The sequence below is a fragment of the Notamacropus eugenii genome, chromosome 2 (assembly GCF_028372415.1).
Source record: "Notamacropus eugenii isolate mMacEug1 chromosome 2, mMacEug1.pri_v2, whole genome shotgun sequence".
NCBI classification, from domain to species: domain Eukaryota; kingdom Metazoa; phylum Chordata; class Mammalia; order Diprotodontia; family Macropodidae; genus Notamacropus; species Notamacropus eugenii.
In genome coordinates this window covers 60,661,598-60,688,253 of record NC_092873.1, presented here as the reverse complement: position 1 = coordinate 60,688,253, position 26,656 = coordinate 60,661,598, and the positions used below count along the sequence as shown (strand labels likewise).

General features: G+C 38.2%; 2 protein-coding genes across 2 annotated transcripts in view; one reads left to right on the top strand and one right to left on the bottom strand.

Annotated features, from left to right (window-relative positions):
• LOC140525310 (uncharacterized) overlaps positions 1 to 24,929 on the top strand; it is a 31,887-nt gene extending 6,958 nt beyond the window's left edge. The window contains 5 exon segments of the mRNA XM_072640576.1: positions 16,321 to 16,410; positions 22,569 to 24,144; positions 24,146 to 24,339; positions 24,342 to 24,496; positions 24,498 to 24,929. Coding sequence (XP_072496677.1) covers positions 16,321 to 16,410; positions 22,569 to 24,144; positions 24,146 to 24,339; positions 24,342 to 24,496; positions 24,498 to 24,677 — 2,195 coding nt within the window. The 3' untranslated portion in view covers positions 24,678 to 24,929.
• LOC140525309 (cullin-4B-like) lies at positions 7,043 to 19,995 on the bottom strand. The gene is made up of 2 exons (XM_072640575.1): positions 19,211 to 19,995; positions 7,043 to 10,996 (listed from the first exon to the last, which is right to left on the bottom strand). The coding sequence occupies exon 2, from the start codon at positions 10,659 to 10,661 to the stop codon at positions 8,331 to 8,333; it is 2,331 nt and encodes a 776-aa protein (XP_072496676.1). The 5' UTR covers positions 10,662 to 10,996; positions 19,211 to 19,995; the 3' UTR covers positions 7,043 to 8,330.
• Positions 24,930 to 26,656: the final 1,727 nt, after the last annotated feature.

Genomic DNA, 26,656 nt, shown 5'->3' with positions numbered 1-26,656 from the left:
TGATGGGAAGAGGGGTTTAGGGAGGATCTTGAGAGGAAATCCAAGGAGGGGGTGACTGGTCAAGTGTTGGAAACAGCTGGAGGCAATCAGGAGATATCAGACAATGGAGGGCCTGGGCCAGGGATGGTCTCCATGGATCAAACCCAGGGAGGATCCTGATGAAGTGGCTGGTAATAGGATCAAAGGGAGGAATATCAAAAGAATGCTAAATAGAAGATAGGGAGTATCTGGCCTGGGAGAAATGGAAGGGGAATCCAAGGAGCCCCCTCCCCCAACAGACTTTCCAGGGGCCCTTCAGAGTAATGGGACAAAAGGGAATCCTCCCGATCCAAAGGGAAAAGATCTTGGCTTAGGCTTGTTACCTCATCATTCCCCTCTCAAACAGATTAGACCCAAATTCTTTTGTGGTAAGGGGCAAAGTTCTCATCTTCTAAAACTGCTTCCTGCTGGCAAGGGATGTAGAGCTGTCCGTGCCTCTTTGGGTCCCGTTCAAGGGGTCAGACTTCAGAACCTGGGCTGTGCCAGGTCTAGTGGGCTGGAGACTTTGGATTCAATCAGAGGGTGGTGTATAGCCTGGGCTGTCATCTGGAAGTTGATGGCTTGCACTCTGGAAAAAGCAAACCTGGCAAGGAGGTTAGACAAAGACCAAACAGGCACAAGAGGAGTATAAAGAAAAGACAATTTCCCTGGCATAAAAGATAATTTCTCTGGAGAGAATTAAAGATGACTATGGCAAGGCCAAAACATAGAGGGCATGTTTGATAGGGGAGTTCTTTTCTGTCAGATATCCCCTTTCTTTCCAAATTGCACCATGGGCATCTAGAACAAGGAAAGTATATTTTGAGTAAATAAAAACATCACCTGATCTGGAGTCAGGTGCTAAGGTATGGGTTAAGACTCCCAAAGCCTGTCCTCTCCTTTCATCAACATACAGAGTGAAAGGTTTTTCTAGATTGGGTAGGGCTAGTGCTGGGGTGGTGGTCAAATTAGTTTTCAGAGTCTCAAAAGCTTTAGCCTGGTCTGAATCAGTGCCCTGAGTGGGGTCATAAAGGGGTTTAGCAATAAAACCAAAATTAGGAATCCAGAGTCTACAAAATCTAGCCATGCCTAAAAACACTCGAACTTGTTTCTTAGTGACTGGAACAGGGATAGACAGGATTGTCCTTTTTCTCTCAGAGGTTAAGGAGAGAGAGATGAGCATGAGTTCATGGCCCAGATACTTTATGGACTGGCATAATATCTGGACTTTGAACAAAGAGACCCTATAGCCTCGAGTGCCTAAGAAATTAAGGGCTTCTGTGGTAGCAGCCAAAGAACGCGCCTGAGTGGGGCTACAAATAAGAATATCATGCACATACTGAATTAAGCTACTACCTGCTAGTTTCAGGTGCCTTAAATCTCTTCGCAAAGCCTGGCCAAATAAATGAGGGTTATCTCAAAAGCTTTGGGGCAAGAGTGTCCATGAAGTATCTGGGCCATGAACTCATGGCATTTTATTACTTTATTTGCATAATTCCAAGTTGTTCTCCAAAATATCTGAACAGATTCACAGCTTCTCCAACTATGCATTGGTGTGTCCATTAGCACCTAGGTGATATAGTGACCAGAGAGCTAGGCCCAGAGTCAGCTGGGCCCTGAGTTCAAATCCCACCTTAGAGACTTACCAGCTGTCTGACCCTAGGAGAGTCACTTAACCCTCATCTACCTCAGTCTCCTCATCTGTAAAATGGGGATAATAACAGGACTTATTTCATAGGGTCTTTGTGAGGACCAGATGATAATAATTGTAAATTGCTGGCACACAGTATGTGCTTAGTAAGCTTATTCTTTTCCCTTTCTGATTTTGTTGACAAAGCCCTTCCAACTTTGATTCTTCCTGTGTTTTGTCACCTTTGCCAAGTTGCTGGGTTTGAGTTGAAACCTCAAACTTGTTTTGATGTGCATTTTTCTCATTGATGATTTGGAGAATTCTTTCATATGGATGATAAAAGTTTGAAGTTCTTAATTTTGAGAACTATTTGTTTATATCTTTTGACAGTTTCTATTGGCGGATAGCTTTTGGACTCACATATGTCTGTTTTTTTCTATATAGATGCAAAGTGTTACAAAGGTCTTTAACATTCAACCTCATTGATGCATACATTCATTAATGCATTAATACATCCATTAATTTTGTACAGAAACTTTTCAGTTCTGTGCTTAATTGCCCCTACCCTTTGTTGTCTGATTAAGGACACACTTCCTGCCCATAACTGCTAAAGGCATATGATGTGTTCTTGTGTTTTTATGATAGTAACTTTAATGTTGCCTTTCTCTCTGATGCTAGTTGTATGGCTGATTCACAGGGACCGAATGGGGAGGGGACCTTAGAGACCATCAATCAGCAGGTGGTCTGGACTGTAGTCTCCTAAACTGATTATGATGGATAGAACTTTGAGGTTAGAGTTGGGAGAACTGGTTCAAATGTGAAAGAATTTACTTAGATGACTTTCTCCTAACCAAGAGGAGCTTTGTTGACACAAAAGTAGAGGGCTAGCTGTTTAAGAAGGACCAGCAGTCTACAGAAGGCCAGGGGCTTGTTGTTACAAAGACAAAATAAAGAAGACAGGGAAAATTTTATGACCCAGGATGAGGGTGACAAGGAATTTTATGGTCCAGGATAAAGGAGAAGTTTTATGATAAGGGGAGGAGCCTCACAAGGTACTGAAAAAGCAGCCTTTAATATTAACCCTTAGGGCACCTTTGTATCCACATCAGAGCCATATGCATTCCTTGTCTAAATGCAGCTGACACTACTGATATTGACTGAATCTATCGGGACTTCCTGGGACCTAGGTAGGTCAGTCTTTTGTTAAATATGGAGTCATTTCTGTCATCTGGGACCTAGCAATTGGCAAATCTTTACAGACACTAAAGTATGCACTAAATTCTCAGCACCTCATCGAAATTTTAAAGAAATGGACTCTGTATTAAGGGCACAGAGATACTTCAAATAAAAGTAATTGAAAAGGCAAATAAATAAATACATCCTTTATAGACCATATCATAATAAAAATTGTAGTTCAGGGAACAAAGGACAAAGACTCAAATAGAGACTTAATGAAATCCTAAATAATGAGTAGGGCAAAGAACAAACAATAGAAACAATGAATAATTATGTGAAAGAAAATGGTAATGATAAAACAATATAACAAAAGTTTGGGATGCAACCAAAGCAATCCTGGAGGTGTGTGGGGGGAATTATATATTAAAAAATATACATTCACAAAATAGAAAAGGAGAGGATTTATGAATTGAATGTGCATTTAAAAAATTAGAAAGTCAACAAACTGAAAATGAACATCAAAAAGGAAATTTTTAAAATTAAAAGAGAAATAAATTAGAAACTGAAAGGGCAATTCAAATGATAACTAAAACTAAAAGCTGATCATTTGAAAAGAGGAATAAAATCGATAAAACTTTAGCCAACCTAGTCATTTATTTTCTTTGTATTTTTTTACTTATAGGTCTTTATCTCAAAAGAATGTTAATTCTTTACAATTATTGATTTGTGTGTTTTTTGTGTTTGTATGCCTAATGACTAGAACAATGCATTGCACACAACAGTGATCAGTTCAAATGAATGCCTGTTGATTGAGAGACCTGAATCTCAGTAGAAATAAAAGAAATTGTTTTTTTAAGCGTGAGAAGCTCCGTACTTTAGAAAGAATAATCCTCGTTGTGAAACCAGGAAAGTTCTTATTATTTTTATTTACACTCATTCTTCTAAATGAATGGGTAGTTCTCTAATAGAGAATGCTTGTTCAGAGAAATGCAAGCCTTTTTATGCATGGTTTCCAATTCAAATTTCTCACCTGCCTCCCATTAGCTAGGCACTTCAGGGTTCCTAAACCCCGTCCCCATACACTCCTGCCACATTCCTCATTTTCTTTATAGAATGACATGTCATAAATTCTTGTAAATGAACTCCCTTAATTGAGAAGAGGCCAACCCAGGATGTTTTAAGTTTCCTTCACCATTAATATAAGAAGAGTCCTAACATTCAAAACTGGATTGTGGAATGAAATTCTCCTCTGGCCTTTGGAGTTGTAGATTTTATCTGAAGTACAAGGAAGGAGTTGTTTGGCTTTAGATATGATGATTAGCAGGCGCCCACATCCTGGTCTAGTGAAGTATTAATTAATATTCCCAAGACTTTCTTTCTAATCCATTTGTTTTCCTGCTTTCCCTAGCAAATACAAGACTTCTGGTATATTACATATTTTCTTCTGGAAACAGAATTTTGGTTCATCTCTTACACTAGCATTTAATTTCCCTCTCCCCATTGAATAATTTAAAAAGTTAAAACAAAAAATGCTTATAATAGATATGCATGATTCAGAAAAGCCAATCCCAAATTGGCCATGTCCAGAATCATGTCTCATCTGACATCTTAACCCCGGCAAGAGGATGGTGGGGTGTTTTGTCTTCATTCTGCTGGATTCATGTTGTATCGTTGCATCAATCAGAGTTCTAAAGGGTCTCAAAGTTGTTTTTCTTCCTATCTGTACTGTTGTCACTGTATAAATTGTCCTAGCTCTGCTTACTTCACTCTACATCTATTCATTCCTCAAAAATTGTCTATTTTGTCATGTCTTGTTACACAATTACATTTACATATCATAATGTGCTAAAGAATGGTCTCAATCTCTTAGTATAGAGTTGGGGAGACAACTTATTTTCTTTCTTAGCCTAATGTGGATTTTTGATCTCTACTGAAAAGGATCCATCCATGACCAGCCATCCTGGGTGACTCTTTTCCGTTGGTTTGCCACCCCACATACCAGGGACCTTCATCGCTTTCTCCTGACATTGCTCTAGGGCCAGGGGAGTGCTTAGAATGAAGTATCATCCCTCCTTATTGCCACATGACCTACTTTTATTCTCTTTCCATTATACATTTCCTTAATGATGCCTTTTATTTCTGTTCTTTGAAATTTCTCATTGGTTGTTTATCAGCTCCTGCTGAGACCCCTGGGATCTCCTGTTCATTGTTCTCTGTATGAGGCTCACTTTTTAAAAAGATAGTTTTCAACATTCCTTTTTTAAATAAGATTTTGAGTTCCAAATTTTTCTCAGTCTCTACCCTTCCCCCTCCCCAAGACAGCAGGCAATCTGATTTAAGTCATACATGTGCAATTATGTTAAACATGTTTCCACATTAGTCATATTGTAAAAGAAGAAACAAAAGGAAAAAAAAACGCATGAAGAAAGTGAAAATAGTTTGCTTCAATCTGCATTCAGACTCCATCAATTCTTTCTTTGGGTGTGGTTAGCATTCTCCATCATGAGTTTTGGAATTGTCTTGCATCATTATATTGCTGAGAGGAGTGCAGTCACAGTTGTATGCTCTTTGCTTTTAATGAAGAGATCTGTAAGCATTCAGGAGTTTGGCTCCATCATCCACAGTCAAGGCCAGGTGGATAAAGAGTGACCTTTGCCCTGATCATGACTTGGATGGAAGATTTCTAGGCTTTATCTGCCAGCATGTATATCTGGGACAGTGATTATAGATGGCTGTGGAATTCGACCTTGAATTGTGACCTCTGCTTCTTTGGGATAGAAAAGGTGCTCGGTATCAGCCTCTGTATTTTCTGAGCTGCCTGCTTCTTTTTTTGTTGTTGTTTAAACTATGTGTGTGTGTGTGTGTGTGTGTGTGTGTGTGTGTGTGTGTGTGTGTGTAGATGCAACCTTTGTATGTCTATGTACCATAACCTTTATATGTGTATATATGTATGTGTATATAAACACACCCATAAACTTTGCCTTTCACTTTTTCTTCAACTATGGATGGTTAAGAAAAAATTCTTGAATAATGCATTTACAAAACAAGTGGCCACTGCAGGCAGCAGCCAGCATCCATTGTTGGAGCCCTCAGCTTAAAGCTCCTGGGAGAAATGAGCAGCTGATCTGAACCTCAGCCCTGAGCATGATGCTGGGGTAAGGAGGAGTGCTGGCGTGGCAGAGCTGGAGGCCCTTGAGAAGTAAACTCCTCTCCCTTGATTGTGCCACCTTGGAGGAACTGAGAACTTACAGGTCCCCAGAGTATACCCTACTCTTGACAAAGGACCCAAAAGTCAAGTAATTGGTTGGGAAAATGCCCAAAAAGGGAAAAAAAATAAGACTATAGAAGGTTACTTTCTTGGTGAGCAGATACCTTCTCCCATCCTTTTGGATGAGGAAGAACAATGCTTACCATCAGGGGAAGACATAAAAGTCAAGGCTTCTGCATCCCAAATATCCAAAATAAATATGCAGTGGTTCCAGGCCATGGAAGAGCTCAAAAAAGATTTTGAAAATCAAGTAAGAGAAGTGGAGGAAAAATTGGGAAGAGAAATGAGAATGCTGCAAGAAAATCATGAAAAGCAAGTCAACAGTTTACTAAAAGAGACTCAAAAAAATGCTGAAGAAAATAACACCTTTAAAAATAGGCTAACTCAATTGTCAAAAGAGTCCAAAAAGCCAATGAGGAGAAGAATGCTTTAAAAAGCAGAATTAGGTAAGTGGAAAAGGAGGTTCAAAAACTCACTGAAGAAAATAGTTCTTTAAAAATTAGAATGGAACAGATGGAAGCTAATGACTTTATGAAAAACCAAGAAATTACAAAACAAAACCAAAAGAATGAAAAAATGGAAGATAATGTGAAATATCTCATTGGAGGAAGGGACCTACCTAACTTCCAAATGGTGGGGGGACTGGTAAGGTTCCTAGGAGAGAGCTTAATCAGTGATAGGTGGAGAAGGACACTGAATACAGGAGGTGCTTTCTGGTTTAGTGAGGGAAGATTAGGATGGTGGTAACTGGCAGCAATTTCCTTGTCGATAAGTCTTGGGCAGAAAAGGAAGGAAGGAGCTGAGATCTAGGACATGGAGAAGCTGCTGTTTAAGAAAGGTTTAGGAAGGCTTACCAATTCAACCTCTTGTCAGATAACCATGTTCACATGAAAAAGTTCCATAAGAGAGGAGCATTTCGTACATTTTGCTACAGAAGGCCACTAACAAGAGAGGGCTTAAGGAAATTTAATTGGCAAATAGAAAAGGCAAAATGAAGGCTAGGATCAACATCCTTCCTTCCATGTGGCTTCAAAATAGTGGTAGTATGGATGCAGTGTTACAAAATATCACACTAGTTTGGGTTTTTTGAAGACCCCTTTTTTCATGCTTGCACTGCAGGGTGGACTTGATGCATTCCAGGCTGTAGCATAAATCTCACTGATATACATATGCGTAGTGGGAGAGAAGCAGCCCTTGTAGTCACCAGATACCTCCCAATTTGGAAAACTCAATCATCTTGTTCCCTGTGCCCATGGTCAGTCCTCCTAATTGGGGACTTTCTCTTGCACAGTAGGTGGCATCTCTGTCTTGTGGCTATGTGTCACTTCCTCACATTGCAAGTGATTTTAAGATACGGTGAAGAATCAGCATGTACTCTTGTTGAAAATTCTCAGATTCTTGAAACTTTTCTATTCTAGGACTTTCCAGAAAGTAGAATAAGGATGAGAGAAAACATTTGCCTTCAAATGGATAGAGATTCTGGGATGCTTTCAGAAACCTCAGTCCAGGAAGAGGCCTTCACTGTGCTAGGAAGCCAGCATGGCTGGGTGAAGGGCCAGTATCACTTGCAGCTTCACAGGGGCTTGTTTTCACAAAATTGTGATTCTTAAAAGCTTTACCTGTTTGATATCCAGGAGCAGCACCTCCTAAAACTTAAAGATGTTTTCTCTGGGTAAGAGCTGTTTTAAAAAACCTCTTTTCAGTGAAACAGGATGTTATGTAGCAAATGTCAATATATTTGACCACTTTGTTCTCTTTGCAAAGAAAAGCACAAAACATAGGTGAGTAACCAAAGCTCAGGGTGCTTTTCCTGTCCAATATATTCATCTAGAATTCTGTAAGGTGTGTCATGTTTACTTGCACTCTAAGGTATCCTGGATAAAAACCTCCTGTACACAACCCACATTTTGCTTCCTAGTCATAGTGCATAAAGGAATCCACACACTCTCCCCCACACCCCCTATATCCTCCACTTCTCAGTCAACCACAGGGACCTTTCAGAGACTTCAAGTGAAGCATGAAAGATTGTTAAGAATTTGTTGTCATCAACTAAAGGATTCAACAGCATTCTTCTTTAATGTAAACTATGCTCTTTAAATGGGCATATAAACCACTGAAAAAATGGCTGTCATTCACTCAGTCATCAGTAGTAGGAAAGAAGTCAATTAATTGAAACAGTAAACTAGTTTATCTACTGGCAACGGTGTGTGATATAGCAAGGGCTCAAAGATGAACGTTTTAGGCAATGTAGTTGTACTGGGTTGGGTTTTCTTTGTCTCTTTCCATGTAGTCCCTGTCAATTAAGGATTCTATTCTTTTCTTGAGATCAGCAGGTTTAACTGGGAACCTCAACTGATTATATGCTTCTGAAACAAGCAGATTGTGGTCTAGAGCCTTTCTGATCTTCATGATTCTCACAATTGCAGCATCAATTTGATGCTGTCTGTCCTGGAAGACCCTTTCTGTAGTGCTAGCTTGTTCCTCTACTGTTTCTTTCATCTGGATTTGATTGATTTTTATCCTGAAGAGTTTATGTCTGAAGTCATCATTGCAAGTAAATTTATCACCATCTTCCACATCTTTGCCCTTTGGATATTTTGTTAGAACTCTAACTTTGCCACAGGCTAATGACTGAAGTGTTCTCCTTAATTCTCCATCCTCTATTCCTGTAGCTTGCCTTATGTCTTCTATACTGAATTCTTCACCATCATTAAACATGAGCAACACCAGCATTTGGAAAAGAGAGACCTGGAGTTCCTTTTTCCCCTCTTTAAATTCTGCCTTTAGTACACAATGTCCTAGTGTTGATTGCCACTGAAGCTTCCTCCCACTGTGTTTACCCAAGTAAAAAGCCTTGAATATCTCCTGGAGTCTTACCAGCTCAGCTGGTAAGTGAACCTCCATAGGCATGTAGGTTGGCCAGTGACCCATTGTCAAGACATTTACGGTTAGTTCAATGCTAACAGGAAAGTTTTGGTTTTGCACATACTGTTTGAACTGAACCATGATATCTTTGGACAGCTCTATGTCTTTGAACATCCCTTCCAGTTTGCTGGTGAACACGGCTCCACATTCATGCTTGAGTTTGGAAAGCATTGACTTTTCGGCATCTGCCGATGCACTCTTTCCAAACAACAGTCTTTTGACTAAATCCTTCTTATAAAAGGCTTCAAAGACATCTTTTCCATAAATGAACCGAAATATAATCATGATCTTGTCCAATATTTTCTCAAGTTCTTCATCTGTAGCTTCTCTGTTACCTGCACGGAGCTTTGAATCCACATACTTTGCTAGGAGTTCAGCAGGCTTATTTGGTCTTTTGTTTATGAAGGTTTCAAATGCTTCTTTTGTAGCATTGACAAACCTTTCACTTTTCATAAAGCTGACTTCAATAATATGGTCAACTTTATCTTTAAAATCCAGCAATTCCTGCACCATGGTATTATCTTTTTCAGGATTAATGACAATTGTGCTCCCAAAGGACTTGATGTATTCAATCCAGTGTTGCAAGAGAACAGGAATCCCGTCGCATACCCTGCTGAACAGCTGATAGAGCAGAGACAAATCTCGAGTTCGATTTTCATCTAGAAGGGAACGTAAGCCTTTCTGAAGGATGGCTGTTAAGTGTTCACCTAGAAGTTGCTTTTCTACAGTAGCAATCAGTGGTTTCTGAGTGCTCAGATCTAGACAGGTGATCAGTCTGTCTTCTTCTTCTTCGAGACGTCTGTTGACATGATGAAAGTATTGAGAAATTTCTCTTTCTTGCATTAAACGCTGACCCTCTGCTGCATATACCCGATTTGTTTCTTCTAAAAATTTCTGTTCAAAAGAATCTTGATAAATTTGCAAGTCTGAAAGCATACTCAGAAGGCTTCGAAGCAAACTTCTGTCAATTGCTTCCCCATTCCTTTCCCTCTCAATCAAAAGGAGAATGCCTTCAATAGTCTTGCTCTGGACTTTCTGATCACTAATTATATGGGTCCTAAATAATTCTAGACCCATGTCCCAAATGGAAGGCAACACTGAATTCTGAAGAACATACGTTCTGTCCAGGAACAAAAAAATACTCCTAATCATGGACATTTGTCTGCAGTGATTATGCCAGCATTTATCTATCTTTCTTAGAAACAGAACACCATCCAGTGAATCCTGTCGGAATTGGTGAATTTGGGATCTGATGTGCTCTTCACAGATCTGTCTCAGCTGTTTGTATAAGTTTGCAGCAATCCTGTAGGAACAGAGGTTTTCAACAGCCTGATAGAGTTCTTCTAAATTGTATGTAATTGAAGTGCTATTCTGAATGGCTGCCACTGCTTCTTTCAGTTTCTGCCAGATTTCATCTGTATAGTTTTCTGGCATAGGTTTGTCTTTAAAATTCCTGATCACCAGTTTCTTGGCTAAGCCTGGTTTGCTGTTGGTGAAGCTAGTGGTAGTAGTGGGGGCTCTGGTCGACTCATTTGCATGGTGCCCTTTAGCCACCGAGGAGATTAATAAGTTTTTGTTTTTAAGTTCCTGCTGCTGATTTACATCAAGACCAGATAAAGAAGAAGATGCCTCTTCCTCGGCCATCTTCACATCAAGTCCTATAAAATCCAAGGAGTCTTCCAAATGCAGTTGCTTCTGAAGGTGGTGATGGTTGGGGATAGCAACTGAAATCCCTGGGCAGGAGGAAATAGAAGAGGCTGGGGAGGAGTTCTTGGAAGGGAGTTGGGGAGAAGAGGAGCAGGAACAAGGGATGGGATCAGAGTCTTCTTTTTGGTTGCTGCTGCTGCCGTTTAACTTTCTTTTCTTGGAATAGGGGGCGAAGATGGCCAAGGTAGGGCTGGTGCTGTCATGACCTTCAGTGGCAGGTCTAACCTCCTGGGAAGGAGGAACAGCAGCAGCTGCTGGGGGGTTGGGGAAACCTGTTAGAAACATGAAATTGCTGGTGTTAATAGAACGAGAAACATGAAGCCCTTTGGATGGGCAAGAAAGAAAAGGGGGAAAAGCAACCCATCCAGGACTGAGTGAGGAGGCAGGCAGGGATGCAGGGAAGGGAGCAACTTAGTCAGTCTGCTTCTTCTAGTATTAGTATCATTTTATTTGTTTTCTGTGTTCTGCAATCACTTCCATATATCTTAGATTTTTCCCCTCCCTCCCCACTTTCCCCTCTACCTCCCCACTCCCTCCCTGAGATGGCATACAGTTTCATATAGGTTCTACACATACATTCCTATTAAATACATTTTCATCTTATTCATGTTGCATAGAAGAATTAAAATAAATAGGAGAAATCATAAACCAAAACATAATATAAAAGAAAATGATCTGCTTGATTCTGTGATTGAATTCCATCTCTTTTTCTGGATGCAGAAGGCCTTTTACCTTAACAGACCATTGGGAACTATTTAAGTCCTTGCACTGCAATGAAGTACTAAGTCTACCAGAAAATTCCTCACACACTGTGGTTGTTGCTGTGTACAAAATTCTCCTGGTTCTGCTCCTTTCATTCAGCATCACTTCATATAAGTCTTTCCAGGCCTCTCTGAAGTCTTCCTGTTCATCATTTCTTACAGCATAATAGTATTCCATTATATTCATATACCAGAATTTATTCAGCCATTCCCCAGTTGTTGGGCATCCCATCGATTTCCAGTTTTTGGCCACCACAAAGGGAGCTGCTATAAATATTTTTGTACATGTGGGACTCTTTCCCATTTTTATGATCCCTTGGGGATACAGTTCTAGAAGTGATATTGTGGGGTCAAAGGGTATGCACATTTTTGTAGCCCTTTGGGCATAGTTCCAAATTGCTCTCCAGAATGGTTGGATCAGTTCACAGCTCCACCAACAATGAATTAGTGTTCCAACTCTCCCACATCTTCTCCACATTTATCATCTTCCTATTTTGTCATGTTAGCCAATCTGATAGGTGTGATGTGGATCTCAGAGTTGTTTTGATTTGGATCTCTAATCAGTAGTGATTTAGAGCATTTTTTCATGTGACTATAGATAACTTTAATTTCTTCCTTTGAAAACTGCCTGTTCATATCCTTTGACCATTTGTCAATTGGGGAATGACTTGTATTCTTGAACATTTGACTCAGTTCTCTATATATTTTAGAAATGAGACCTTTATCACAGATATGAGTTGCAAAAATTCTTTCCCAGTTTTCTGCTTCCTTCCTAATCTTGGTTGCATTGGGTTTGGTTGTGCAAAAGCTTTTCAATTTAATGTAATCAAAATTATCCATTTTGCACTTTATAATGTTTTCTATCTCTTTAGTCAAAAATTCTTCCCTTCTCCATAAATCTGATAAATACACTATTCCTTGTTCCCCTAATTTGTTTATAGTATCAGTCTTTATACCTAGATGATGTATCCATTTGAACTTTATTCTTGTGTATGGTGTCAGGCATTGGCCTGTGCCTAGTTTCTGCCACACTGTTACCCAGTTTTCCCAGCAATTTTTGTCAAACAGTGAGTTTTTATCCCAGAAGCTGGAGTTCTTGGGTTTATCAAACAGTAGATTGCTATATTCATTGACTCCTGTGCCTTCAGTACCTAACCTATTCCACTGATCTACCCTTCTGTTTCTTAGCCAATACCAGGTGGTTTTGATAATTGCTACTTTATAATGCAATTTGAGATCTGGTAGAGCTAGGCCACCTTCACTAGCATTTCTTTTCATTAGTTCCCTTGATATTTTGGACCTTTTGGTCTTCCAGATGAATTTTGATATTATTTTTTTCTACCTCTAGAAAATAATTATGACAGTTTGATTGATGTGGCACTGAATAAGTAAATTAATTTAGGTAGAATTGCCATTTTTATTATATTGGCTCTGCCTACCCACGAGCAACTGATATTTTTCCACTTACTTAGATCTGACTTTATGTGTGTGAAAAGTGTTTTGTAATTGTGTTCATATAGTCCCTAGGTTTGTTTTGGCAGGTAGACTCCTAAATATTTTATGGTGTCTACCTTAGCTTTAAATAGGATTTCTCTTTCTGTCTCTTACTGTTGGGCTTTGTTAGTAATATACAGAAGTGCAGAAGATTTGTGTGAGTTTATTTTGTAACCTGAAACTTTGCCAAAGTTGTTTATTTCAAGTAGTTGTTTACTTGAATCTCTGGGATTCTCTAAATATATCATTATATCATCTGCAAAGAGTGTTAACTTAGTTTATTCTTTGCCTATTCTAATTCCTTCAATTTCTCTTTCTTTTTTTATTGCTACAGCTAATATCTCTAGTACCATATTGAATAATAGTGGTGATTATGGACATCCTTGTTTCACCCCTGATCTTATTGGAAATGCATCTAGCTTATCCCCATTGCATATAATGCTTGCTGAAGTTTTTAGGTAGATGCTACTTATTATGGTATGGAAAGTTCCATTTATTCCTATGTTTTCCAGTGTTTTCACTAGGAATGGGTGTTGTATTTTGTCAAAAGCTTTTTCTGCATCTATTGAGATAATCATGTGGTTTCTGTTAGTTTTGTTGTTCACATGATCAATAATTCTAATAGTTTTCCTAATATTGAACCAGCCCTGTATTCCTGGTATAAATCTTACTTGATCATATTGTACTATTCTCTTGATAATTTGCTGTGTGTGTGTTTGTCCTTTGTTGCTGAAGAAGACCATGCCATTAGAGAAATAGTGACATGACTTGCACTTGACTTTGTTTTGAGTGAGGGAGGGCTGTGCAGGTCACCAGCCTCACTTCTCCTCCAGAGCCATCTGAACCCAGTGACCAGACATTCATCAGGATGACTGAAGATGACCCAAGATGAGGCAGTTGGGGTTAAGTGACTTGCCCATGGTCACACAGCTAGTGAGTGTCAAGTGTCTGAGATGAGATTTGAACTCAGGTCTTCCTGACTCCTACACTGGTGCTCTATCCACTGCACCACCTAACTGCCCCAATAATTTGCTGTATTCTTTTTGCTAAAATCTTATTTAAAATTTTTGTATCTATATTCATTAGAGAAATTGGTCTATAATTTTCTTTCTCTATTTTGGTTCTTCCTGGTTTAGGTATTAAAACCATATTTGTATCATAAAAAGAATTTGGGAGGACTCCTTTAGCAACTTTCCCAAATAGTCTATATAGTATTGGAATTAACTGCTCTTTAAATACTTATAGAATTCACTTGTAAATCCATCTGACCCTGGAGATTTTTTCCTAGGGAATTCATTGATGGCTTGTTCAATTTCTTTTCCTTCTTGTAGTCCCAGCTCCTTTACCTTACAGAATATCATATTCCAATACCTTCGATCTTTTAATGTAGAAGCTGCAAGGTCCTGTGTGATCCTGACTGTAGCTCCTCAGTATTTGAATGGTTTCTTTCTGGCTGCCTGCAGTATTTTCTTCTTCACTTGATAGTTCTGGAATTTGGCAACCATATTCCTTGGTGTTTTAATTTTGTGATCCCTTTTGGGAGGTGAATGGTGGATTCTTTCAATGACATTTCACCCTCTGGATCAAGGACTTCTGGATAGTTTTCCTTTATGATTTCTTGGAAGATATTGTCCAGGCTTTTTTTTTTCATCATGGCTTTCTGGTAGGCCAATAATTTTAGATTTTCTCTCCTGGATCTTTTTTCCAGGTGAGTTGTTTTTCCAATTAGATATTTTACATTTTCTTCTATCTTTTCATTCTTTAGATTTTGTTTGACTGAGTCTTGATGTCTCATAGAGTCATTAGCTTCTATTTGCCCAATTTTTAGCAAATTGTTTTCCTCAGTTAATTTTTGTATCTCCTTTTCCATCTGTCCAATTATTCCTTTTAAGGAGTTATTTTCTCCAATTAGTTTTTGTACTTCCCTTTCCATTTGTTCAATCTTTCCAGTTAGGTTTTGTGCTTCCTTTTCCATTTGTCCAATTTTCCTTTTTAAGGAGCTGTTCTCACCATGAATTCTTTTTTCATACTTTTAAAACCATTGACCAGTTTTTCTTCTATTTCTCTAATTTGGCTTTTAAAATCCTTCTTCAGCTCTTCCAAGAGTGCTCTTTGTGCTTCTAACCAGTTCATAGTCCCTTCTGAAGTTTCAGATGGGAGTACAGTTTCAATGCTGACCTCTTTGGTATTTGTGTTTTGGTCCTTGTCCCCATAGAAAGATTCTATGGTCTTTTCTTTCCTGCTTTGCTTCTTACTCATGATGATGAGGCTTTGTGTGTTGTAGCCTCTGGTTCTTTCAACTAGAAGCTAAAGTGCTGCAGCTTAACTGGTCCTGAGCTGACTGGTGTGAGAAAGCACAGTGAAGTCTTTTTGTGTTTCCCTGAATTTACCCTGGAGCTAGCTTAAGTGTGGGGGAGGGATGATCTGGCCACAGGACATCTCCTCTGCTGAGATCGAGCATAGGCAAGATCAGCGTTTGGTGATCCTATCTGCCCTAGCGTCTTACCAATTCCCCTGGTGTTCTCAGGCACGCCTGGGGTCCTGGTGTTGGCAGTTGTGGGCTCCACCCTCTTGAGACTCCAGTTCTCCTCTCAGTTTGCTGAGGTGGGCTGTCTGGGACAGCTCCAGTCCTGCACTGGTCTCCTTCCACCACAGCAAGAGAGATCCTCCTTATTGATTTTCCTAGCCTCACGTGCTATGAAACTGTTTGTTCCTTCTGCTGATCCCACTGTTCCAGGATTTTTCTGGGGAAATATTTTATGGTTCTTTCAAGGTCAACAGTGGGAGGGGGAGAGAGCATTTACCAATCACTCCACTATTTTGGCTCCTGGAAACTCAAGTAGGTGACTTACAGACATTTAATCTCTGGGCTGATAGTCTCAGGAGCAGTCTCTGCAGACACCTGGGGCTCTGTGGCTCTCACTCACTCTGTTCCACTGAGCTCCTATCCTGGGCTGATATGCCTGAGATCCTCCAGTGCAGCAGCTGCCTTAGAGCTCCCAGGGCTTTCTGCTTGGCCCTGCTACAATGGGGACACACTGGTTCAGCCTGTGGGCTATGGGCTGTGTGCTCCTCCACCCCCATGAAACAGAACCTTCCTGTCCACCTTCTAGTCTGTCCTGGACTGTGAATCTGCCATAGTCTGTCTCCTATTGGATTCTGCCCCTCCAAAATCTGGTCAGACTCTCTTTTTAGAGGTATTTGAATGAGTTTGTTTAAGAGCTTAAGTGAGTAGTTGCTCTCACTCTGCCATCTTGGCTCTGCCCCCCAGTCTGCTTCTTTATGAACAGAATTAAATTCTGATTGCTCTCCCTTGCTCTCATTTCTTTCCCCATGTGTAGGGATTCCTGTTTCCAGACTGGATGTGATCTCCCTGTTGGCAAAACCACAAGCACAATGGATACCAGAAGTCTTCAGGGGGACCTCTCTAGGTGAGTGAATACAAAGCAGGTCTTTGGGCATCACTGCAGCCAGCCATTCCCTGCTTTTGGTAGGGTGCCTCCCTGGAAGGGCGCCATCCTGACCCTTTTGTAGCTCTTTCTGAAATGATTACACCATTCAATAGCTTTAGCATTTGAGCAAAATCATGACTCTTTGTCTCTGGAGTCCCTGGCATTATATTTCACAGCTTTCTTTTGAATTGAATAAATTTGACATTAGAGATGTTTTCATTTGCCTTTTTACAATTTTGGGAGAGTAAACACAATTTTTTTTACAGCTATTGCTTTTTGTGTTTTAAAAATAATTTTAAATTTTTAAAAAAGTTCTTTAAAAATTTTTTAAATTTAAAAATATATTTTTAAAAATACTTCATATCTTTTTAAATATCTTTTTTGAATTAAATGTAAAAAAGATTTTTTAACATCATCTTCCTTTTCTTTTAAATTTTTATTTTTTGTTATGCTGAGCTTGATAAACATCACCCAACATGAACATTCCCATATGCAAAGAACAAAATAAGAGGATTACATATGAAACTGTGAATCTGTGTCCATTATGTTTCCATATGTATACGTATATAAGTATGTATATATATATACATATAATAAATTCAACACTTTAACCTCAAATGTGTTGTACTTATTTGTCTCCCTCTGAATCTCTCTTTTCTGTACATTATTTTAAATGCTTTATTGATGCAGTTTCCTTCCCACCCCCCCTTTTTTTTTGGCATTACTTCTCATCATGCCCCTGAAATTCTCTGTTATAACAACCATAATTTAGCAAAACAGGTTCGTGCCAAGAATGAAGATGCCATTCTTCACTCTCACCTCTCCCTTACCTAGAAGTCATCGGAGGGTTGGGGATCAATGCAGAGTCCTGCACACATTGCCCCTCATTGCTGCAAAGAAAGGAGCCTGGGACATTTCCACGTCTCTGCTTCAGGCCTAAGCTTGGGATTAAATTTATCCACTGTCCAGTGTGGTTTTGATTTGTTATTATTCTTTCCATTGAAATTGTTGTAGTCATTGAATATTTTGTTTTCCTGGTTCTGTCTACTTCTCTCTGCATCAGTTCAAGTATTTTCTCATGGTTCTTCTGAACTTTTAACATTTATTATTTTATGATGCAATATCATTTCATTCCATTCATGTACCATGATTTTTTTTCAGCTATTCTCTCCCTAGTCACTGAACTTTAACTTTACTTCAAATTCTTTGGTACTATCAAAAATGCTGTTATGAATATTCTGATAGCTCAATTCCAAATCATTCTCCAGAATGGAATCAATATTTCTGTTATGTTTTGTGTCAATTCCATATATACTTTGAGCATCTTTTAAGAAAATTTGTATTTCTTTAGTTTTTACATTACTCACATTTTCCATTATATCTCTCCTCCACCCCTCCCAAAGTGCAAAGAGAAAGAAAAAACAATTTTTTTGGTAATTCTAGACATTCCATCAAAATAATCTGATTATATTTCTCTAATACATATATATATATATATATACACACACATATATGGAAAATATATGATTATATGTCACATGAAAGTAAATATGTAGAATATATTAGTATCTATTTGTTTAGATATTTATATCATCTATCTTCATGTAGAAGTGGGGCAAAGAGTATCTTTTCAAATTTCTTTTTTGGGCTCAAGCTTGGTCATTTTATAATATCTTATTTTAGATTCTATTATGTTATATATTCTTTCCATTTACACATTTGTGTATATTGATTTCTTGGTTCTACTTCATAGAAGTCTTTCCATGCTCCTTGTTCATTGTTTCTACAGACACTCATATGGATGTCCCTTATACTATTATAACAGTTTTTTTAGACTTTTCATTAGCTTTTGTTTTTATTTATAAATTTCAATTTAATTTACATGGATAGATATTGATATTTAGAAATATTGAAAGACCAAAAAATAAGAAAAATGTGTGATGTGCAAGGTGAAAACCCAAACTACTAGATGGTCCCTAAATATACCTGGATGTCTAAACTTCTTAATGTTTATTAATGGTCCTCCAAAAATTGAATGAAAAGCTCTATTACCCACTTCACCATTCATCTTTTTGTGCTTTTTTTTGCCTACTCACCTGTGTGTAAAATATCACTTTGTTGCTTTTTCTGTTTATCTATCTAGTCATAGTCAGTGAATATGCTGTTCTTTCAGCTTATCTTTCCCTTCTCTGCACCAAGACCTAGATGTCTTCCAAGATGTCTTTTGGTTTTCCATTTTCATCCTTTGACTGAATAATATTCCATTACTTTCATATATTATAATCACCCCTTTCCCAGTTTCTGGACACATCAAAGTATATTGCTTTTGTTTTTACCATAACCAGTAATTCTGCTAGGAATATTTTTGTACAGATAAGTCTTTTACTTTCTTGGATAATAGATCTTGAGTTGGAAGGGACTTCTGAGACCCTCTAGTACAACCCCCTCATTTTACAGTTGAGTAAACACATCCAGGGAGGTTAAGTGATTTACCCAAGGCCATACAGTTAGTGTCAGGGGTGAGATTTGAATCTGGCTCCTCTCACTCAAGAGTCAACATTCTAATAAACTATGCTACCTCCGTTCTTGTCATTTTTGTTAAGCATGTCATTTTTTTGTAAGAAATATTGATGACAAACATTTTTCCCCAGTTCTTTCTTTTCTTGGTTATTCTAGAAATATTGATTCTTATTGTGAAAAAAAATTATTTTTATATAGTTAAGTATTTGTCATTATATTCTGGTGTCTTTTATTCCCAAATAGATAAGAATATTCTTACCTCTCCACAGTTTTGTTCTACACCTATCATTTTCTTTAGCTGTGTATCACTTGAACCACCCACTGCCACCCTTAGACTTGTACAAAGCTACCTCACATACTGCATACTTATTAGATCATAATCCTTTCCAAACTGTAGCACAGAAGCCCCTACTAGTGTGTTTATTTTTACTGGTCAGCTTCAAGCAACATACTTAGCTCAAAGTAAAGGCATGTCAGGAAATATTACAGTAATAATAGTAGCAACAGAATTCCCTCTTCTCATATTTGGATATAATGATTCCATAAATACACACAGCCTTCTTTGGAAGAATGGATTTGTCTGGGGATCACTTGTATGACATGTTTATATGAGAGAACCCATGGAGCCAGGGTACCTATCCTGATGGGCTATCAAGCTTCCAACATATGTATGCAGCCAGAAGACACGCATGAAGGAGCATCTCATGTTTCCAGTAATGTAGTGCTATAAATGTCTTCTAGTGATGTCATTATATTCCTATTGGGTCTGCTTCTGTTTCTGCTGGGCATTGCATCTCTGCTCTTCACTCTCCGTTGCTGGCCATCATTCTGTCTCAATTTTATCTTGTTTCAGCTATTTCAGTAGCAGTCTAAACTGTTGACAATCCGTAGAAGGATGTGGGTGGTATATAGTAAGAATGCCCTACAGAGCCATAGTTAAGTCAGTGAGCTCTTTTAGACAGATACTTCTACTATCTAGTAGGTGGCCACATGTTCAGAAAGCCTGTCTTTTTGGCCAGATCTTTTGTTCAGTGACCATTTTCAACTACCCCACATCATCATTTTCCTCTCTTTAAATAAATCCCTAAAATTGGACTGGTTGTAGAATAGTTCAGGGTTTTTGACCTTTAACTCTGTATCCCCCAGGCCACGGATCATATCCAGGTCTCTCTTTTCTCTACAGATTTATAATTTTTAAGTTTTAACTTTCGTATATGATTATAATGATTTTATCTAGTTTTTTTCATTTTTACATAATCAGATTTTTCATAATTACTACCTTTACTTGAAAATATTAAAAATATATATACCAACTCTACATAATTGAGATTTACATCAGAGAATCATAAAAATTCAGAGTTGGGCTGGATCTTTGGTGCCATATTGTCCAATCCACACCTGATAAAGAATACACAATATAATCTAGCTGACAAAGTGTTTAACCTAGCTGCATTAGGCGGCTCTCACTGGGATCTCCCTACACAGATGAAATCGTGGGTCCAGTATTGGGGCAGGGGGAAGAAATGGGGGAAGTCTTCTGCAGGCTATATATCCCCAGTTCCTTTAATTGATCATTATTTGGAATCCAAGACCATTCATTTTATAATGTAGTTTCAAACACTGGACCCAGTAGTGTAGATGCAGTCTGATCAAGAGAGGGCCTTGATTTTTCCCATTCTATACTCTTTTCTTTATTTATCATTCTTCTTAAGGCAGCATGAGACAATGTTAGATGTATTGACTTCCGTGAGAATGCTTTATTTAAGCTTCCATGTCACTAAAAATGTGGTTGTTTAGTTGATTAGGCCAACACTTTGTGACCCCATTTGGAGTTTTCTTGGCAAAGATACTATAGTGATTTGCCATTTTCTACTCCACCTCATTTTACAGATGAGGAAACTGAGGCAAATGGGGTTAAGTGACTTGCCCAGGGTCACACAGCTAGTGTCTGAGGCCACATTTGAACCCAGGAGGGGTTCAAATGAACCCTGACTCTAGCTAGCACTCTATCCACTATGCCACCTGACTGACCTCACTAAAAAAATGCCTGGATTATTTTTTAAAGGTGAATTGCTATCTAGTTATATCTCTTCTATCTTGTACTTTCAGAAATGAGTTTCTGAACTCAGATGTGAACTGTTCATACTTATCTCCATTATCCATGCATTAGGTTTAACACATTAGTTTAGTCTGCTGGTTTTAACAGCGGTTTGGATCGTTGAACCCTCCCTGTCATTTGGATGGGTGGATACTCTTGCCAGTTTTCTGTCTTTTGTAAATTACTTTGGCTTATCATAAATGTCTTTATTTAAGTCACTGATTAAAACAGAATGGTGTTTTTTAAAATGATGATTCCTTATTTCATTAAATAATAATGTCATTTACCTTTTCACTTTCAGTTTGTTATATTTAGGGTTTTGTCATTTCTTATTTTTGTAAAAAACCTCGTGCAAGTCACATTATTTTATTTGATACATCATGCCATTTTGGGTTACTTTTAAGATCATCTTATGATTGTTGTGGATGTGTTCACCTTTCATTTTTGAAGAAGACCATGACATCAGAGAAATGATAACATGACTTGTACTTGACTTTGTTTTGAGTGAGGCAGGACTGTGCAAGGTCACCAGCTTCACTTTCTCCTCCTGAGCCATCCGGCTCCAGTGGCCAGATATTCATGAGGATGACTGGAGATAGCCCAAGATGCAATGGGAGACCTTGGCTTTTTTATGATTGTATTATTGCTGATTAACAGTAATGGGTCTATGTGAATTGCTGTCAATAAATGCTATGTTTTATCTACTTTTTCCCCAATATTTTTGGAATTTAAGGCAAATACACTCATTTAAATCCAGTATCCGTTCATAAGTTATCACTTGTGATGTCACTGGTTCTCTCTGAGAACAAAAGACAAACAACAACCACCACCTTCTGGAAAATGGATTCAATTGTTTTCTTCACAATTTGGGGGAGTCCCAGTAAATCTTAAGTTTTACCCATTTGGTATCTTCCAGGTATGTCAATTTTGTCTGCCTTTATTTCAATTTGAATACATTTCTAAATGAGCAATTTTCTGAGCTAATTTTCCTTTTTATTTTGTGGATTTCTATTCTTTTATGTTACAGAAGAATATTCAACTTTTTATATGTGTTGTCAGTGCCTTGGAATGTAATGCATTTAGTTGTGCAGTTGGGTGCTCTTTTATTATCACTTCACTTGTCTTTGGCATCATTTCCCCTAAAGCAGTAAATCTCTGGCTTCCTCTAAGCCTCTGTTCAAGTACCAGCTTCTCCAGGAGACCTTTCCCAAAGCCCCATCTGTTACTGTATTCCCCTTCCGTTTAGCACTCTGTATTTATTTTCTTTGTATCAATTTGTGTATATATCAACCCCATTAGAATATAAGCTGCTTGGGGGCAGAGCTTAATTTTATTTTTTATTTGTGGTCCCTGTGCTGAGTACATTGCTGAGTATGTAATAATCACTTAAATGTTTATATTTTATGTGATTGATTCAAATTAAATGTCTCCAGTGAGATAGAATCTAGAACTTACTCTAAAGAAGAATCTTTCAGTATTGCATTCAGTGCCTAATTACTTTTTAAAACATTTCTTTTAGATTCCTTTAGTGAGGAGACCAGGCTTGAACACAAAGATTCAAGTTTGATGCAGGCCATTTGCCTGGGAACATCATTCAAGAAAGGACTGACAAAGGATACAGTAGCCTGGTGTTCAAAGATGAGAGAGCCTGGGGCATGTAATGTTAATTTAGAAAAACAAGACAACCTGGAGAGACAATCCAGGAAAATAACAGTCACTTCCAGAACAGTTTTTAGTAATGTGAGCGTACTTCACTGTAATAAATTTAGGAGAAGTTTTAGTCTGTGGCCAAATTTTGTTGCACCATGGAGAACTATGGGGAAAGGTCTCTATAAATGCAAGACACCTGGAAGAAATTTCAGGGCTTTTCCTTATTTAATTACAAGTAATAGGTTCTTCTTCCAGAAGGACCTTTGTAAGTATACAAAATACAAGAAGCCCTTTAATTACCACTCAGATTTAATTAAATTTCATAAAATGCATGCCAGAGGATGGCTACATGTGCCCAATGAATGTGAAAAAGCATTTGGCAAAAGATCAAATCATACTGGACATCAGAGAGTTCATAATGAAGAGAAACATTACATATGTAATAAATATGGGAAATTCTTCAAAGACAGAAAAGGCTTGTTTAAACATAATGTGATTCATATTAGAAAGAAATCTTTTGCACATAGTCAAAGTGAAAAAGCATCAATGAAAAGGGACATACCACAAAAAACTCACAATGAAGAAAAACTCTTTAAATGTAATGAATGTGGGAAAGCTTTCAGCCAGAGGGGAAACCTAGTTAGTCATCAGAGTGTTCATATTGCAAAGAAACCCTTTGCTTATAGTACATGTGGGAAAACTTTCAGCCATAGGGGAAGCCTAATGAGTCATCAGAATGTCCATATTGGACACAAACCTTTTGCATGTAGTACATGTGGAAAAGTCTTTGGCCAAATGAGACACCTTATTATACACAGGAGACATCATAGTGGACGGAAACCCTTTGTCTGTAGTGAATATGGAAAAGCCTTCATCAAGAGAGGCCACCTTATTACTCATCAGAGAATCCATACTGGAGAAAAGCCCTTTGCTTGTAATGAATGTGGGAAAAAGTTTAGTGAGAGAAGAAATCTTATTACCCATCAGAGAATTCATACTGGAGAAAAGCCTTTTACTTGTAATCAATGTGGAACAGGCTTCCGACAGAGAATAAGCCTCATTATACATCAGAGAACTCACACTGGAGAGAAACCTTTTTCATGTAATGAATGTGGGAAAGGCTTCAGACAGAGTGGGCACCTTACTACACATCAGAGAATTCATACTGGACAGAAGCCTTTTAAATGCAATGAATGTGAAAAAACCTTCAGTGGGAGGAGAACACTTATTACTCATCAGAGAATTCATACTGGAGAGAAACCCTTTACATGTAATGAATGTGGGAAAACCTTTACCCAAAGGGCAAGCCTTATTACTCATCAGAGGACTCATACTGGAGCCAAGCACTTTGAATGTAATGAATGTGGGAAAGCTTTCTTCAGGAGGGGACACCTTATTACACATCAAAAAATTCATACTGGAGAGAAACCCTTTGCATGTAATGAATGAGAAAACTTTCAGTGAGAGGAGAAACCTTATTACCTATCAAAGAACTCATACTAGTGAGAAATCCTTTACATGTAATGAATGTGAGAAAACCTTTACTCAAAGGGCAAGCCTTACTAGCCATCAGAGAACTCATACTGGAGAGAAATTGTTTCCATGTAATGAATGTGGGAAATCATTTACCCAAAAGGCAGACCATATACTCACTAGAGAACCCATACTGGAGAGAAACCCTTCACATGTAATGAATGTGGGAAATCATTTACTCAAAGAGCAAACCATATCACCCACCAGAGGACCTATATTGGAGGAAAATCTTTTGAATGTAATGTGAAAATGTAATGTAATGTAATGTGAAAAAAGCTTCAGCCAGAAGAAACATCTTATTGCACATGAGAGTATTCATACTGGAGAGAAACATTTTGAATGTAATAAATGTGGGAAAGCTTTCACTGGGAGGGGATGCCTTAGCAGACATCAGAGAAGTCCTACTGGAGTGAAATATATTGAAGATGATAAATACAAAGAATAGCATAAAATGATTCAATGTCACTGTCCAGTGGAGTACTCTAGATGTCCTTGTTTAGTTCTGTACTGTTTAACATTGTTATCAATTACTTAGCTGGCATGCTTATCAAATCTGCACATGACCTGAACCTGGGAGCCATAGCCACTGTATGACAATGTAAAAATAGATCTTGACAGGCCAGGATTTGGGGCAGAAATATGAAATTTGATAAGAGATAAATGTCAATAAAGACTAAAAGTTGTAAATTTTTAAAAAGACAAAGATCAACTTTACAAGTCACTCAGTTAAGAAACATTTATTAATGTTTTACTTTACTATGTGCTAGGCATTATAGATACAAAGAAAAAAATTTCCTGACTCCAAGGAACTCACATTGTAGTTGAGGAGACAACTTGTAAATGATTATGTACACACAAGATATATGTACACATAGTACAAAATTGGAAGGTAATCTTAGAGGATTAGGTAATAGTAACTGGGAGAACAAGGAAAGTCTTCCTTCAGAAGGTGGGATTTGACCCAAGTCTTGGAGGAATCCAGGGAAGGTAAAAGGCAGGGAGGAAGAGAGAACATTTCAAGAACTGGAGACAGGCCTAGGCCTAGGCAAAAGCAGAAATGGAGTGTTGTGTGCTATGCGAGTAGGTCCATGTACCTAGCCCATCAAGTGTGTGGGAAGGAGTAATGGATGAAAAGAAGCCTAAGAAGGTAGGAAGGGGCCAAGTTGTGAAGCGTTTTAAATCTCAAACCAAGGACTTTATTTTTGATCTTGGAATTAATAGGGAACTTCTGGATTTTATTGTTAGAGAAAGTAGCATCACTAAGACCAAAGATGTAGGAAAATCACTTTGGCAGCTAAGTGAAGATTGGATGGAAACAGGGATAGACTTGAAGCAAGGAGACCATTAGAAAGCTATTTCATTTGTCCAGGCAAGGAGTGATTGAGTAGTAATGTTTCTTTTTTTCCTTCCCTTCCTGAAAGGACTGTCAATAAAACACTTAAAAAGAAAAAAATGTTCTACCTTTAGGAAAGACTGAGTTTGAAAACTAATCAATAGTTAGTGTTTATTGTTTTACATTAAAAATCATCTTGAAATATTCAAACACTATAGTTTTCTTAGTAAAGTAAATATAGTAGAGTGACAAGGAATTAAGCAACAAGTATTATTACAATATGTAGGGTGGGGGAGGGGGAGAGACAGAGAGACTATTCTAAGGGAAAGGCAGTAGTAACTATTGGGAGTGATCAGAAAAGGCCTTATGTAAAAGGTGGATGGCACTTAAGCTGAGGGATTCTGAGAGACTGAGAGAAGGGAATACGTTCCAGGCCTAAGCACAGTCCATACAGAGGCATAAATGTGGGAATGGAATATAAAATGTGAGAATGCTAAGAAGGCCAGTTTGAGTGGAACATAATTCAGATGGAGATAAATAACAAGTAAAAAGGCTAGAAAAGTATTTTGGATATAGATTGTAAAGGACTTTAAATACCAAAAAGGCATTTTATTCTTGAGCTAATAAGGAACAATTTTTGAATAGGGGAGTGGGACAGGCTCACTTTAGTAGGTAGTTGAGTGAAGGATGAATTGGAGAAGGGAGATACTTGAGGTGGGAACACCAATTAGGAAATTATTGCAATTGCAAGTTAGAAATGATGAGGGCCTGAACTAGGGTGTAATCTGGGAGTGAAAAGAAGGGGGTTTATGCAAGACCTGTGGAGATAGAAATGACAAATGTTTGATCTGGGGCCCTAGGTTTTAAGGACACTATTAAGCTGGAGAATGACTAGGGTGGTGAAGGACCTCAAGTTTATTTCATATAAAGTTTGATGAAATAGGATAGCTTGGAGAAGAGAAAACATTGGCAAAAATGAGTGTTTTCTTCAATAATTGGAAGGGGTGTCAAGTAGAAGAGGGATTGGCTTGTTCTGCTTGGGTCCCTGGGGCAAAGCTGGGAGAGAGGGCTAGAAGTTGCACGGAGATAAA